At 37.6% G+C, this 13,825-nt stretch overlaps 2 protein-coding genes across 2 annotated transcripts; both read left to right on the top strand.

Annotated features, from left to right (window-relative positions):
• Positions 1 to 2,913: 2,913 nt before the first annotated feature.
• Positions 2,914 to 4,904, top strand: LOC116168624. Its single transcript, XM_031484557.1, has 6 exons — positions 2,914 to 3,081; positions 3,132 to 3,337; positions 3,387 to 3,650; positions 3,696 to 3,964; positions 4,018 to 4,195; positions 4,244 to 4,904. Exons 2-6 carry the CDS (start codon positions 3,296 to 3,298, stop codon positions 4,382 to 4,384), a joined length of 894 nt encoding a protein of 297 aa, XP_031340417.1. The 5' UTR covers positions 2,914 to 3,081; positions 3,132 to 3,295; the 3' UTR covers positions 4,385 to 4,904.
• A 4,942-nt stretch (positions 4,905 to 9,846) lies between these two features.
• LOC116169203 (histone deacetylase 8-like) lies at positions 9,847 to 11,416 on the top strand. The gene is made up of 6 exons (XM_031485232.1): positions 9,847 to 9,945; positions 9,995 to 10,329; positions 10,736 to 10,842; positions 10,904 to 11,108; positions 11,161 to 11,321; positions 11,409 to 11,416. The coding sequence occupies exons 1-6, from the start codon at positions 9,868 to 9,870 to the stop codon at positions 11,414 to 11,416; spliced, it is 894 nt and encodes a 297-aa protein (XP_031341092.1). The 5' UTR covers positions 9,847 to 9,867.
• Positions 11,417 to 13,825: the final 2,409 nt, after the last annotated feature.

The following is a 13,825-nucleotide window of genomic DNA, read 5'->3' as shown; positions in this document are numbered from 1 at the left end:
TTCCAGGGGGGGGGCAACTGCCCCTTCCTGCCCCTCGCTGGCGACGCCCATGGTACATGCGTTATCGAGCGATTCCCTATTATGAAGCGCCCTTGGCATAATGTATAAACCCATAATTTTAAAGTGCGACTACTTACGTTTGAGGATGGAGAACAAATGCCACTGTCACGATAAGCGTCTGTCCACGCATGCGCACGTATGCAAGCGCAAAAACACAACTCGGCGCCGAAATTAATTAAATAATAATGTTCAATTACTAGTAAAAACGAAACTGCAATAAAAACACTTCAAATAATTAATAAAAAAGGTAAACTCAAATCCGAAAATTCACAAGCGATTATGGCCATTTAACAATAGGCGTCCTAATCTAGGTAAAGAGAGGTCTAAGCTTAAAACTCTTGAAAGGTTATATGACAGATATACAGTGCTATTTATTAAAAAGTAAACATAGGGATTTACGTGTATTGTTTTTCCCTATGTCTACTTTTAGATGACAAAATCCTTCTCAAAGGCGCCTAATTTTATGCACCCAAAATAACTTCTTAAAACAAATAAAGATCTGGATGTCATATTAATTAATTTGAGTATTGCTGTTTAGCTTCCGTATTTTTTCGTTTTCGTTCGTGTGCGATGTATTTGACTGAAGAAAAAGTTGATATTGTCATTTGGTATAGTGCTGTTAACAGTTTAAGGAGCGTAAGAGATTTATTTTCTGTGAACTATGTTCAAACAATATTCATATTAATCAATATGACAGACGAATCTTTATTTGTTTTTTGCAAATATCTCCAAAACTATATTTATATGCGTTTTTCGAAAAAGTATGTAGAGCTCAAAATTAAAGAGGGGGAAGTTTCCTATAAAATATGTTCCTAGTAAATATTTATCACGAAATAATGGCATATCTTATATTCAATTAATCGATTAATTCATTAATTAATCCATGTTAATAATTTATGATCAATTAATTTCGATTTAAAATGCTATACTTGTTTCCACACCACCCAAGAGGTAAAGTACACGGCGCGTTTTTTTTAACGTGGTTTCCCCTGCAGGCCTAATCCACTTAGGTACTGAAATTATCTTTGGCAAAGGCCAGACGAACCTTGCTCGTTGATTTCCACATCTTCAACGGGGAAAATGGTCACCTCCAGCTTCAGAATCGATGTCGATTTCCTTCAACTCGTCGGACTCTCCTTCTGCAGTCGATCAAGAATCATCAAACAGCGAATGGAGGTCTTCTTCATCGGATTCGTCCAGTGTCACTTGGCTGATATATTCACAAGTCTTCCCATTGCAGACACCGCAAACCATTGAACATCTCAATCCTATTAATCGTCTAAAAGTATTCAAACCCCGTTCTTTCACCTTCACAGTTTTACCCTCCGAAAGACTTTCGTCACAAACAAAACACTTTTCAATCGAAGCCATAATAAAAGAAATAACACAATCAATTTATTACACTTGCACTATTGTCAAGTAAAATCAACACGTAAACGCTAAATACGTTGCGAAACGTAACACTTTTTCGAATCTATTACCAAACACGCTTATCATCAGTACAACTGTTAAGCGACACGACAAACGATCTGCTTCGAGGCGCCTTGTAGAGAGATGACGTGTAAATAGCCAGCGCCCTCTGGTGGCGATTTATTGCAGGCGTGCGTTATTATATACGCTCTTAGACTGTTTTTCAAAATAGTCGCCATTCATATTGAGGCACTTAACATAGCGTGGTACAAGTGTTTTGATTCAAACTTTGTATACATCCGCGGACTGTGGGGGCGTCAGAAGTGGGTACCGACAAAGGGAATATGGTAGCTCCCGACAAGATCTTATTGATTGTGGAGTCAAAACTGGCTAATAAAAGTACTGATCTGCCACACAAAAATGCCTTGGATCTCACACGGTGACTTTGACAATTTTTTTAATTTTTTAACAATGTTCCGTTCATCCTAAAGGAGCGTAAATTTAGTTTTCATTATATTTCAGCGCACACTGTAGTCGACTTCAGTAAACTATTAGAATTTAACTGCCGTTCTTGTCTTTTGTGACTGATCTATACGGTACACCACGTACTGCCCATCCCGACTTAGTGCCCTCGGTACTTCAGCGCCTCTGGCGCGCCCTCCCATCTTCAGAGCGTGGTGCCGCGGCACCTTTGGCACCTACCTAGTTACGCCACTGCTGCACTTATGCTAGGAATGTGCCCGTTAGTCAGTAAATTATAAGTATAACGAGAAACCAATTGAATAGCCCGATTTACTATAAAAGATAAATGTATACGCATAGGTATATGGAGATAGGGGCAGTTTATAGAAATTAACAGAATATGTTGTCATTCAATCAGCTTGAGCCTAAACGGCTCACTTTAGCAAAAATATGCTAAGAACATTTCCTGTACGAAATTGTTGCCTCTTCAATTTTGCTATCAACATACTTTTTCGAAAAACGCATAGTTTTGAAGATATTTGCAAAAAACCGTTTTTGGGCGCCATCTTGGCAAGATGGCGGCGCCGGCGGCATGTCTAGGATTGTGCATTTTGTGAATTTTAGTTCTGGACATCCAAACCTGCGAAGTTTCAAAACTTCCGGACTTATTTCCTCATAACAAACGTTGGATTTTGTTTCTTAAACTGCCCCCGTATATACGGAACCGGCTTTCTAAAAATACCAAACGATTGCACTTGGATCATGCTACAATAAAGTGATCACTGATCAGTCTCTTGGACTTTATTCGGCCGATAAATTAATTGTAAATTATTATATCGGTCTACGATGACATGCTATCGTTTTTCGTTCACGTTTTCACCCATGTATTTAGATTACGCAATGGCTATTATCCTATGCTATGAGTTTTTGCCCCATAGCTATTACCACATTCCAAGGACAATTGTACCTACATATCTCGCCCCCTTTCTTCTCGTGCATGCTATACAGAATGACAAAACCAAAACACAACCTTGCCTGAAATCGGTTTCGTGCCGGTATTTTTAGTACGAATTTTTACATTAAATTGGAACCGTTAGTATACAATTTGTGATTTATATATGACGCACGTTGTGACCGCCAACTACTTTTGTATGCAACATCGTTGCAGTTGCATTGCCACTAATGCAAGTGCATTGCAGTTGTATCAATACATAGGCAACTAGATCGCACAGTAAATGCTTGATGTTTTATGAGTAAATGAAGAGGTGACACCAACTTGCTCAAGCATCAAGATTAATATACTGATAAAACTACCTCTGTGATATACAATCTCTGAAAGGTGCATCAGAAATACCTATCCATAATGCTTTCACTTTCACGTAGTACCTGCGGAAATCTAACATGCGTAAGTGACTTTCTTTTGTTTATTGCTAATGCTAGAAGCATTATTTTAGAACGTTGTCAGAAAGCGATGGCTGTCTTCTTTACCACTCTCCAAAAACTTGGAGTTGATAACGAAGGACAAAATACGCTCAAACGTCACAAATTTTAAGTTGAGCACACCATTGGATAAGCCCCTCGTTATTTTACTCTCATGGCTCTTGGCGAAGCAGAAGCATATGCACAAATTCGCGGACTACTACACCGGGCACGGCTTTGACGTACTCAACGTTAACACGGCACCATGGCAGATGCTGTGGCCGACCAAAGGAACACAAGTATTGAACGTTATCGATTTCCGACGGCTAATTACACATTTGTAGGTAATTGCGAATGAAGTAGCAACATTTCTCGACCGAAACTCGAGTTACGCGCCACTAATTGTTCATGGCTTTTCAGTTGGTGGCTATCAGTGGGGCGAGGTTCTTGTTCGGTTATCGCAAGAGCCCCAGAGGTTCCGGCATGTTGTAGATCGTATCATCGGACAGGTATGGGATAGCGTGGCCGATATATCCGAGATACCTTACGGATTTCCGATGGCACTGTTTCCCAAGCATAAAGTTCTGCAAAATGCGATGAGACAGTACATTCTGTAATTATAAGGTACACTCCCGAAGGGCACAACTACTGATAGCTTTTGTTTAGCTATCATCTGCGGACATTCGACAAGGTAGCCACCTGCCATTACGTTAGGGCTAGTCAATTATTCCACGGTAACATGGTGAAGGCGCCCGCCTTATGCTTTTTAAGCAAGACTGACCTCGTGGGCGCCGAGACCTCTAACCTACGGTTAAAGGAAAACTGGGAAAGTTTGGGGCTAAAGGTAGGTCTGTCTAGTTTTCGATATATTAATCGCATAAAAATATCGTAGGTCTACTGGCAATGTTGGGACACATCGCCACATGTTGGACATTACAAAAGACATCGCGAAGAATATCTTGAGAAATTGGAAACATTCCTTTATGAAATAAACGCAATTCCTTGGGAAAACAAATTACAAGTGAAATTATAATTTTGGTGTTTGTACTTATAGCACATAAGTTTCCATGTAATTTCCTGTTTTTGTAAGACTGTGTAATTCTGCAAAGTACCTCACAATAAGATTATTCTCTTTGTTTCGATTATAATTTTTGTATTATGTAATTGAGGAATATGGCCAAATGTTTTAGAAGTAGCACTCAGTTGAGAGTACCTATAATTTTGATGTGTAGCTCATTTCTCTGTAAATCGTGCACAATTCAAACTTTTCATGCAATGCATAGAGAAACACTAGGTTTTAACACTTTTGTAAATAAAATATTGTAATAAGAATATTGTTTTTGCAACATAAAAACAATGTATTCAAAAAGATGTGGGTGTGGGCGATTGTAGAGACATGGTTGACGAAATTTTAAGCTATCTACGCCGCTGCATATTATATTAATTAAAATGCAGGGTTGGCAAAAATTTGATTTAAATCTAGATGCTCATAATTTCAATTATCAAGAAGAATACCAATAAAAACGTCGCTGTCTAGCTCAAAATAAAATTGACATATTTTATAATTTTCCATCTTTTGTTTTTGAAATTGACATAATTTAACCTCAATGTAGAATCACACATTTGATACCGTTCACTTTTATTCTTTGCAATCGCGTTCATTTTTGTCTGTTTCTATTACGCAGTCTCTTATATTTTTAGATCTATCAAACATGCGAAATTTATCGAATTGTTTGATCTGTGTTTGTGTACTGATTTGTTTGTAAGCTAAAACTCCCCGCAACCACCGCTCATGCTACCTGTCTCGGGCGCGCGACTCTGCTAAAACAGAAACTCTTTGTTTTAGAATCTATGTGCGATATGTGTGTTAAAACATTGTGTTTGCCCTCCAAGGCCATGTAATTTTCCATTTTATTGCACCAAAAGATGAGTCACCTGTTGTTTTGCAACTTGTTTTGTATTTATATGTATCATGCTTTATATCAATGAATTGCAACAAATTATATTACACATAGATATAGGTATAACATTTTCCCTATTGCTCATTCGAGACTATTAAAATAACTGGACAAAATGCAAAGAGGTTCAAAGTACGAATAATACAATTATGCCATCATATAGTGTTTCATTTTTCATTCCCCTACTGTACCTTATTAATAGGTCATATCGTTGTTCACAACTAACTGCCGCTTTTTGATTTCAAATTTAAGCGGGATCTGTTTAGCTTTTGGCGAGGGAATAGCTATACGGCTGGTCACTTTTAAATTTTATTTCTGAGTTCTTGTAGTTATGGAACCTGGGGAGTACACTACAATGACGATATAAAAAAAAATGGTAGAGGTGTATAAAGGTCTGTAAAAAGTTTCTATTTGAAATTAAGTTGCCCTACAATTGATTCTTAAGCTACAGTTATGTGAAAATGTGCACAGCATCACTATAAATGGGCCCATCTACATGAAGAATATTTTATATAAATCATTTTTTGATATCCCCGCTAGTTTCCGAAATAATCGACTATCTCCAGATAAATGGAACACCCTGTATATAAATTATTAAGTCACATTCAAATATGAGATTACATATACGGAACTAGAGGATTTCCACCTATGTCAGTAGGTAATGATTAGAGACGTTGCAAAATTTACCACAAAAGAAATGACCGCTACACCCCAATTCGTCGCACTTATACAGGATGGCCATTTGAAAACGAAACAGAGCCTATTTTGGGAACCTCAAAACATTTACGAAAAAATCCTCGGACCCGTCAATTTTTGATCCGAGGGGGAACCATTTTTTTGCTAGTTTCGCCCCCCTGGGGGCAAAGCCATAGCGGGGGTGACAAGTGTCCCCAAAATTTTAAATCGAATGGGGGGTCGAGTGATACCTTATTTTGAAAGTATTTTTATGTAGATTATAACTCTTAAGATTTAAATCAGTTTTATTTTAAGTGCTTAAAGCTAAAATCAATCAAGTCAATGTTGGAAATGTTGGCCTTCGACTTCCATACAATAATACAGGTTTTGTTCAAACCTTTCCCATACATTTTGCAAAACTTCTGGGGTGATTTGACGACATTCATCAATTATTCTTTGTCGCAAGTTCTCTAGCGACGTTGGCTGACTAGCATAAATTTTAGTTTTTAAAGGTCCCCATAAAAAAAATCTACCAGACTTAAGTCCGGGGAACGAAGAGGCCATTCAATAGCTCCTCTTCTTCCAATCCAATGTTCTGGAAACGTTTGGTCCAAATATTGACGAACCCTTGCAGCATAGTGGGGTGGCGCACCATCTTGTTGAAATACTATACGATTTTCCAAGTACTCGTTATTTTCTAGTATCTCCACTAATGCCGGATGAATCGTATTTTCTAATAACTTCAAGTACATCTCTCCTGTTAGATTGCCACGTAAAAAAAGGGGCCTACGATATGGTTACCAAAAATGCCAGCCCAAACATTCAATTTTTCGGGACGTTGTGTATGCACCTCACGAAATAGTCTGGGATTTGAATCAGCCCAATAGCGACAGGTGTGTATTTGTCACTACTATTATTTGACAACAACAATTGACAAGCACTATTAAACTTCAAAATGTTGCTATGTAACGCTCTCAACAATAACCAAGATTTCTGTTGCAGAATTGGCATAGCCACCTACAGGTATTAAAAAGAAAAAAAACAACAACAAAAAATACGGTTCAGAATGTAGGAGAACAACATTTTTTGTATTTACTGATGTATTAATTTTTGTTATTTAACTAATTCATTTACAAGCATTTTTTTCATAAGAAAATGTTGACACGTTTTTAACTTTTATTAGCCCCTGTATCGGCTAGGCAAATTAGTAGCGATTTCAAATTTAAGGGTTATAATCCACATAAAAATACCTTCAAAATAAGGTATCACTCGACCCCCCATTCGATTTAAAAGTTTGGGAGCACTTGTCACCCCCGCTAGGGCGTTGCCCTTAGGGGGGCGAAATTAGCAAAAAAATGGTTCCCCCTTGAATCAAAAATTGACGGGTCCCAGGATATTTTCGTAAATGTTTTGAGGTTTCCAAAATAGGCTCTGTTTCGTTTTCAAATGGCCACCCTGTATGTAGAGATGTAGGTGCAGTTAAACCCCAATAAATCATCCCCTGAAACGTTTCTAGACACGATATTTATTATCGTTCTGTTCAGAATTCCCTGTCTTTGTTATACTTGGGCAAAAACGAAATTTACCCTTTATTCAATTCATAATTCTAATCAGACCCGCTCTGGCTACCCATAAGGGTAGGTTGTGTCGAGGGCGCAGACCTGTAAATAAAACTACGAGGTCTGAGGGGGAACCCTAGCACAATGGGAACGAACAACAAACTTGGCTTTGTCGCGTACCTCGCGATTCAGGGACTGTCGCCAATGCGAAAGCAGTCTAAAGGCCGATTCTCACTTGCACTCAACTTCGCGACGCAATGCGATACCGCGATGCAAAGTACTGCTAAATAAAGAATGCGTGGCGTCGTAAACGTAAACATGAAATCTTCTTTAGCGACGCCTTGCAGCGCGGCATCGCGTCGCGGTTACCAAGCGCGGGGTGAGTGAAAATCGAGCTTAAGAGTCGCTCACTTTGAACCGGAACCGTTATTTAAGAAGTGATGACAACCGGGAATCGATACACTGGTACCATTATTTATAGTGCCAAAAACCCGGTATTTTTCAATTCTCCCTCTCTTGTTCGGTACAGTAGACACGTTGCGCTTTGTGAGAGGGTAATGTTGCTCTCAAAATTTGGTATTAAAGTATTGCTGTTCAAAACTTTGCTTAGATTTTTAAGATTAAGTACCTAGTGGTTATATCATAGACATGACATATGTATCACTATATAATGGTGGTATACTGGTTAGTATTAACGATGAAACAGTAAGTTTATGTAAGATGGATAGGGTTAAACTGCCCGTAACTATTTGACGTATGGCAAAAAAGTCAGTGTGTAAACTTTGCCATTAAATAGATTGATTAACCAATACAAGTTATTATTATTTATCCCTTACTTGTATTTGTACTCAAATTTATAACATACATGTACATTTATAACACGAGCGCGAATTTCACTATTTATCACTTCGGCATCGATTTTGGAACTTCTATTAAACACAACTCAATTTGCTTATAGATCAAACGAACAGACACGTTCAGTGAACATATACAAAAAAATTATTTTAATTAGTCCTATTTGTTGCTGCTGAAAAAAGTTTGGAATATGTTGCATCCTACGAGTAAAAATTTAATGTTTACTTGTAGAGGTTACAACTAAAGTTGCCTTTTTGAAATTTTGTTGGAGGGAGCCAAGTCGACACATCTAGCCTTCATTCCCTTAAAATTTAGGACATTATAATGTGCTACAAATTACACGTAGCAACAAAGCCTAAATCAGGATGTGCATATGCATATGTTCTTAATTATTATATCTGTTTTTGCCAATTGATAGCTAAAAAATAGCTTAAAAATCATACGTGGCATAAAAGTACCTTCTGCAGAGGCACCTCTAAAAAGCATTATGCAGGTCACTCTGTAATTGGGCGCAAGTCTGTTGAGGGCCCAGAACAAGAGAGTGATAATAAATAAAAAAATAAATAAGTAGAGTAGGATTTTCCTAAGTTTGCACGCACGTCATCGAGTATTGACATCATTCTAAACTAGATATGTTCGTATGTTTACATAGTACCTCTGCAATTGATACAACAGAATAAGTATGTAGGAAAACATAGGAACAGTGCTGAATTTTAATTGGTATACTCATTACGCAAACAATCATCTACACTCGACTGCATTATACCAACCATAAAATGCAGCACTGTTTGTATGGTTTCAGGTTTTCTACATACTTATCTTCTATCGATTGCAGATACTGTGTAAACATACTTAATTCAGATGCAGGAGCAGGATATCGAATAAAATGTCATGTTGCGGGTAAAAAAGCGCACCGAGTTTGAACCAAGAAATGAAATTATGAAGTTTCATATTAAATATTAGTGTCAGAAATCAATTGCCCCGCCACGTTTGGGAAATTCCATGGTGGTATACCTATTCTAGCAATAGCATTATCCACTTTCTAAGAAAAAGTCAAAGAGGCAATGCACATATCTCCTAGACCAGCGGTCGCCAACTGGTGGGCCGCGTGAAAATTTTAGTGGTCCGTGAAGAATTGCTTCATTCTCATTGAATAAATATGCTTTTATATTTGTGTGGTGTGAATATGCGGGAAAAGAATGTACCACAATAAAAACAAGGGTTGGCCAAATATTTCTTTTATCCACCAGGGCGCACGCGAAAGTACCATTTGCATGGCTACCTCCCGGCTCCCGGATACTGGAGCTCAAGTTTAGGCATGCATCAGAATCTGATGCGCCAATCAGTTTCGCACTGTGTATGTACAGAAGTCCGAGTAGTATAGATCACCCTGTATATGTATGCACATAACCACGCATTTTTAAATTTAAAAATTGCCGGCAAACTTTTTTAGGTTAATTAAAGTTGGAATGGAAAAGAAGGTAATTTACATTTACGATTCTACTTTACGCGACGAATGCGATCGCCTGCCAACAGTTCCTGGACGAGTAAGCACCCTCCACTAAAAAACTACGCAAACATTTCTTAAAATTTTAGGCTTCCATCGTAACCGACTTAGTTAACTCGTACGAACTGCTCAAATCTGGTAACGTAACGGTAGTCCCAAGCATTCCGGCCACATACGATGAGCTTAGATTATTCCATTCGAGTGCGTACTTGGATTTTATGAAAGCGTACAAAGAGGACGATGTTGGCTTCGAAGATGGAGAGGAAGACGAGTTCGGTTTAAGTTACGACTGTCCCTTGCTCCCTCGACTTTACACATTAGTGCAAGCATTAGCCGGTGGTTCGATAACTGCTGCAAATTTACTGGCGGAGCGCAAGTGCGATTTTGCAATTAACTGGTTCGGCGGCTGGCATCACGCCCAAAGGTTTTTTCTCAGTCCAATTTCCACGAAGGCTGAGAGGGGACACACAGCATAGATCTTTTTATCCTTTAATATTCAAATACAGATCCTCTAGTACATTTTAGGGCCTTCTTTCTTCTAGTTCTCAGAGCTTTACGTCCATTCCAAAGTTTCTGAGGTTCACCTAACTCTGGAAAGGGCATAAAGTATCATAATCCAATGAGTCCACCAAAGATATTTAGGAGGCTCTGGAAAGCACTATAAAAATCTGCAAAACTGTCTAGTGGTCTACTAGAGAGAAACCACTAGAAAGCTTCTGGGTGCATTGTATGCCAAAGTCTTTTGGGTACTTAATAAGTACACAATAAGATCTAAATGTACCCCCTTTGATGCCTTAGTAAACATTTTTTTTAATTCATGCTCATTTCAGAGACGAAGCCGAAGGATTTTGTTACGTAAACGACATTGTGATCGCCATTCAGACTCTAACGAGAAGCTTTACCAAGATATTGTATGTTGATCTAGACGTCCATCACGGTAACTAATTTTTTTGTGAGTAATTGCGGAGACGTTCAAAAATTTGTTTTTCACTTTTCAGGGAACGGAGTGCAGAATGCGTTCGAATTGAGCTCGAAAATTTTAACTCTGTCTTTCCACAAGTACAGCCCTGGATTTTATCCGGGCGGCGGTAATGTTGACGAAGTCGGGAGTCGGCGAGGGAAATATTTCTCCCTGAATGTTCCATTACGCGACGGTTGTAGTGGGAAAACGTATTTGAGGTGTTTTAAAGAGATCTTTCCGAGGTATGTGCCTTTGGGTTTCGATTATACAATAATATTGCATTTGCAATTTTAGAGTTTTCCGAGCTTTTAAACCTTCGGCCTTGGTTGTACAGTGTGGTGCAGACTGCATTAATGGGGATCCTGTTGGGCAAATTAATATTACGACGAAAGATATGGGGGAGTGTATCAAGGATGTTTTGAACTGCAATGTACCAACTTTGTTTTTAGGGGGAGGTAGGTTATTGATGTGATTTGTTGTATGTACCTTGATAAATTTGGAAGCAGTTAAATCTAAGGTGGATGAACAATGTGATTTTTTAGAAATATAATTTGTAGCGCAATTAGCAATTAGCTTATAGCTGTCGCACCTCAACGAACAAAAATCTTGACGATTAATGTGCCTATGCGCAATGTCAACTTTCTTAGATATTTTTTTTTAATGTTAACCACAGATGCTTTAGTATAAAGGCAAGCATATCGCATATTGTAAAAATCAGATGTGCGCAATACCAAGTTTGTTATCTATAAAAATATTCTTTTGTACCAACGCATAAATAGTTCGTTACATGACCTTTCGGGTATTATTGATAAATTCATGGAAAATGCACTAAAGTTACTCTTTTTTTCATTTTTTGCTTATTTGAGTCGCAATCCCAAAGGCCATAATCTTATTTTAACCCGGGTACTCCATTACTTTTTTTGAGTGTCTTTTTCAGCAAGAGAGCATTTTTACTAAAATGACAGATTGCCCTATAAATCTAGTACCTACTTACAGAGAGCTGGGCAGTATTCGATTTTGTAAATACTTTTTAGTATTCAAATCCTTTAAAGTATTCAAATACTTTGTAATTAAATACTTTTATGGAAGCAGTATTTGTATATGTGACTCAAATACTTTCACAAATATTTAGTATTCGAATACTTCGCAAAGTATTTGGATACTTCGTAAAGTATTCGAATACTTCGCATAGTATTTAAATACTTAACCTTCCTTATTTACCAAAAATGCGACTACACCAAAATTTCTCGGGAAAACACTTTTTCTTATTAATTTTGGTGCGTAGAATCCAAAACAATTCGTACTTTTTCGATTAGACTTCTCAATCAAAAGTTATACACTAGAAACAAATTTCGAAGGAAATTTCAAAGGGCTGTAACTTTTAAACTAGTAGCCCAATCTTGGAACTGTTTGAAATTATGGATTCTACAGGTCACGTTCTATAAGAAAATTTTGTTCCGGGTCGATCTGAGACAATTTTTTTTGAGGTTCCGAAAAAAAAGGCAGTGTATTACCTATAACCTTCCTTTTTTACCAAAAATCGACTGCACCAAAATTTCTTGGGAAAAAAACTTTTTCTTATTAATTTTGGTGCGTAGAATCCAAAACGATTCGTACTTTTTCGATTAGACGACTCAATCAAAAGTTATGGGCAAAAAACCAATTTCGACAAAAAATTCAAAGAGCTGTAACTTTTGATCTAGTTGCTCGATCTTGGAACTGTTTGAAATTATGGATTCTACAGGCCACGTTCTATAAGAAAATATTTTTGTCCGGTCGATCTGAGACAATTTTTTTTTCGGACCAAAAAAAAGGCAGTGATTATTAACCTTCCTATTTTACAAAAAATCGACTGCACCCAAATTTCTCGGGGAAAAACTTTTTCTTATTAATTTTGGTGTGTAGAATCCAAAACGATTCGTACTTTTTCGATTAGACGTCTCAATCAAAAGTTATGGGCAAAAAACCAATTTCGACAAAAAATCTAGTCGCCCGATCTTCGGACTGTTTGAAATTATGGATTCTACAGGCCACATTCTATAAGAAAATATTTTTTTCCGGTCGATCTGACAGTTTTTTTTTGGGCCAAAAAAAAGGCAGTGTATAACCTTCCTTTTTTACCAAAAATTCTGACAGCGCCAATCGATAGCCCTGGTCGAGACCTTTCCAACGAGGGGTTGGAAGGCATATCTACGACGCGCCGTTCTCGAGATATTATGGTTTGTCAGAATTTTTGGTCGAAACTTCAAACCGGAATATGTTGGAAAGGTCTCGGCCAGCGCTATCGATTGGCGCTGTCAGAATTTTTGGTCGAATATCCTTATCATGGACACAGTGTATAGTAGAGTACCTATATCTACTGGTTTGTTTATTTTGTTGTTGTTATTAGTTTACATCTTTTTAAAATTGTATTTCATTTATTAACGAGCTCCAAAGCGAGTTCATGATTTTGGACTCTCTGTCCGTCCGTCCGTCTGTGTACATGATCTCTTGCGAACGGCTTCGAATTTTCCAATTCGGTTTTCAGTATTATGCATCACAGAATGAAGGACTGAAATTTATGTGACTGTGCCTCAGGAGCTCGTTCGCTATATTTGTTACAAGTTTATTTAGGTAAGTACCTACACCATAATTGTAACCATGGCCTATACTCTTATTAGGCCATGATTGTAACTGTCTTCTACTAATGTGTCCGATAATCTGAGAATGTCTGTTGGACAAATACTATTAAAATTCTAGAATTTTTCTTTCAAAATATGTACCTACATATGTAAAATTATACAGGGTATTTCATTTAAAAAACTTAACATATGGTATGGTCCCAGTGCTTTCATTCAAAGGCTGCAGTATACCTACCTATATTTAAATCCTAAGTGAGCTTTTACGAGATATCTTTTTATTACATTGCTTAAATGAAATTTAAGTGTGGCATCCTCTAAAGATGGCTCTCCCCATGCGC

Source organism: Photinus pyralis, unplaced genomic scaffold (assembly GCF_008802855.1).
Source record: "Photinus pyralis isolate 1611_PpyrPB1 unplaced genomic scaffold, Ppyr1.3 Ppyr1.4_LG4, whole genome shotgun sequence".
Classification (NCBI taxonomy): Eukaryota; Metazoa; Arthropoda; class Insecta; order Coleoptera; family Lampyridae; genus Photinus; species Photinus pyralis.
The sequence above is the reverse complement of the archived record's forward strand: the minus strand, read 5'-3'. Positions and strand labels throughout refer to the sequence as shown.

Coding starts and splice junctions, on each gene's coding strand:
- LOC116168624 (XM_031484557.1), top strand. CDS start 3,296: ATGCTTTCACTTTCACGTAGTACCTGCGGAAATCTAACATGC. Junction 3,338..3,386: donor CCTGCGGAAATCTAACATGC/GTAAGTGACTTT, acceptor GCATTATTTTAG/AACGTTGTCAGAAAGCGATG. Junction 3,651..3,695: donor GGCCGACCAAAGGAACACAA/GTATTGAACGTT, acceptor ACACATTTGTAG/GTAATTGCGAATGAAGTAGC.
- LOC116169203 (XM_031485232.1), top strand. CDS start 9,868: ATGGAAAAGAAGGTAATTTACATTTACGATTCTACTTTACGCGACGAA. Junction 10,843..10,903: donor TGATCTAGACGTCCATCACG/GTAACTAATTTT, acceptor TTCACTTTTCAG/GGAACGGAGTGCAGAATGCG. Junction 11,109..11,160: donor TTTAAAGAGATCTTTCCGAG/GTATGTGCCTTT, acceptor TTGCAATTTTAG/AGTTTTCCGAGCTTTTAAAC.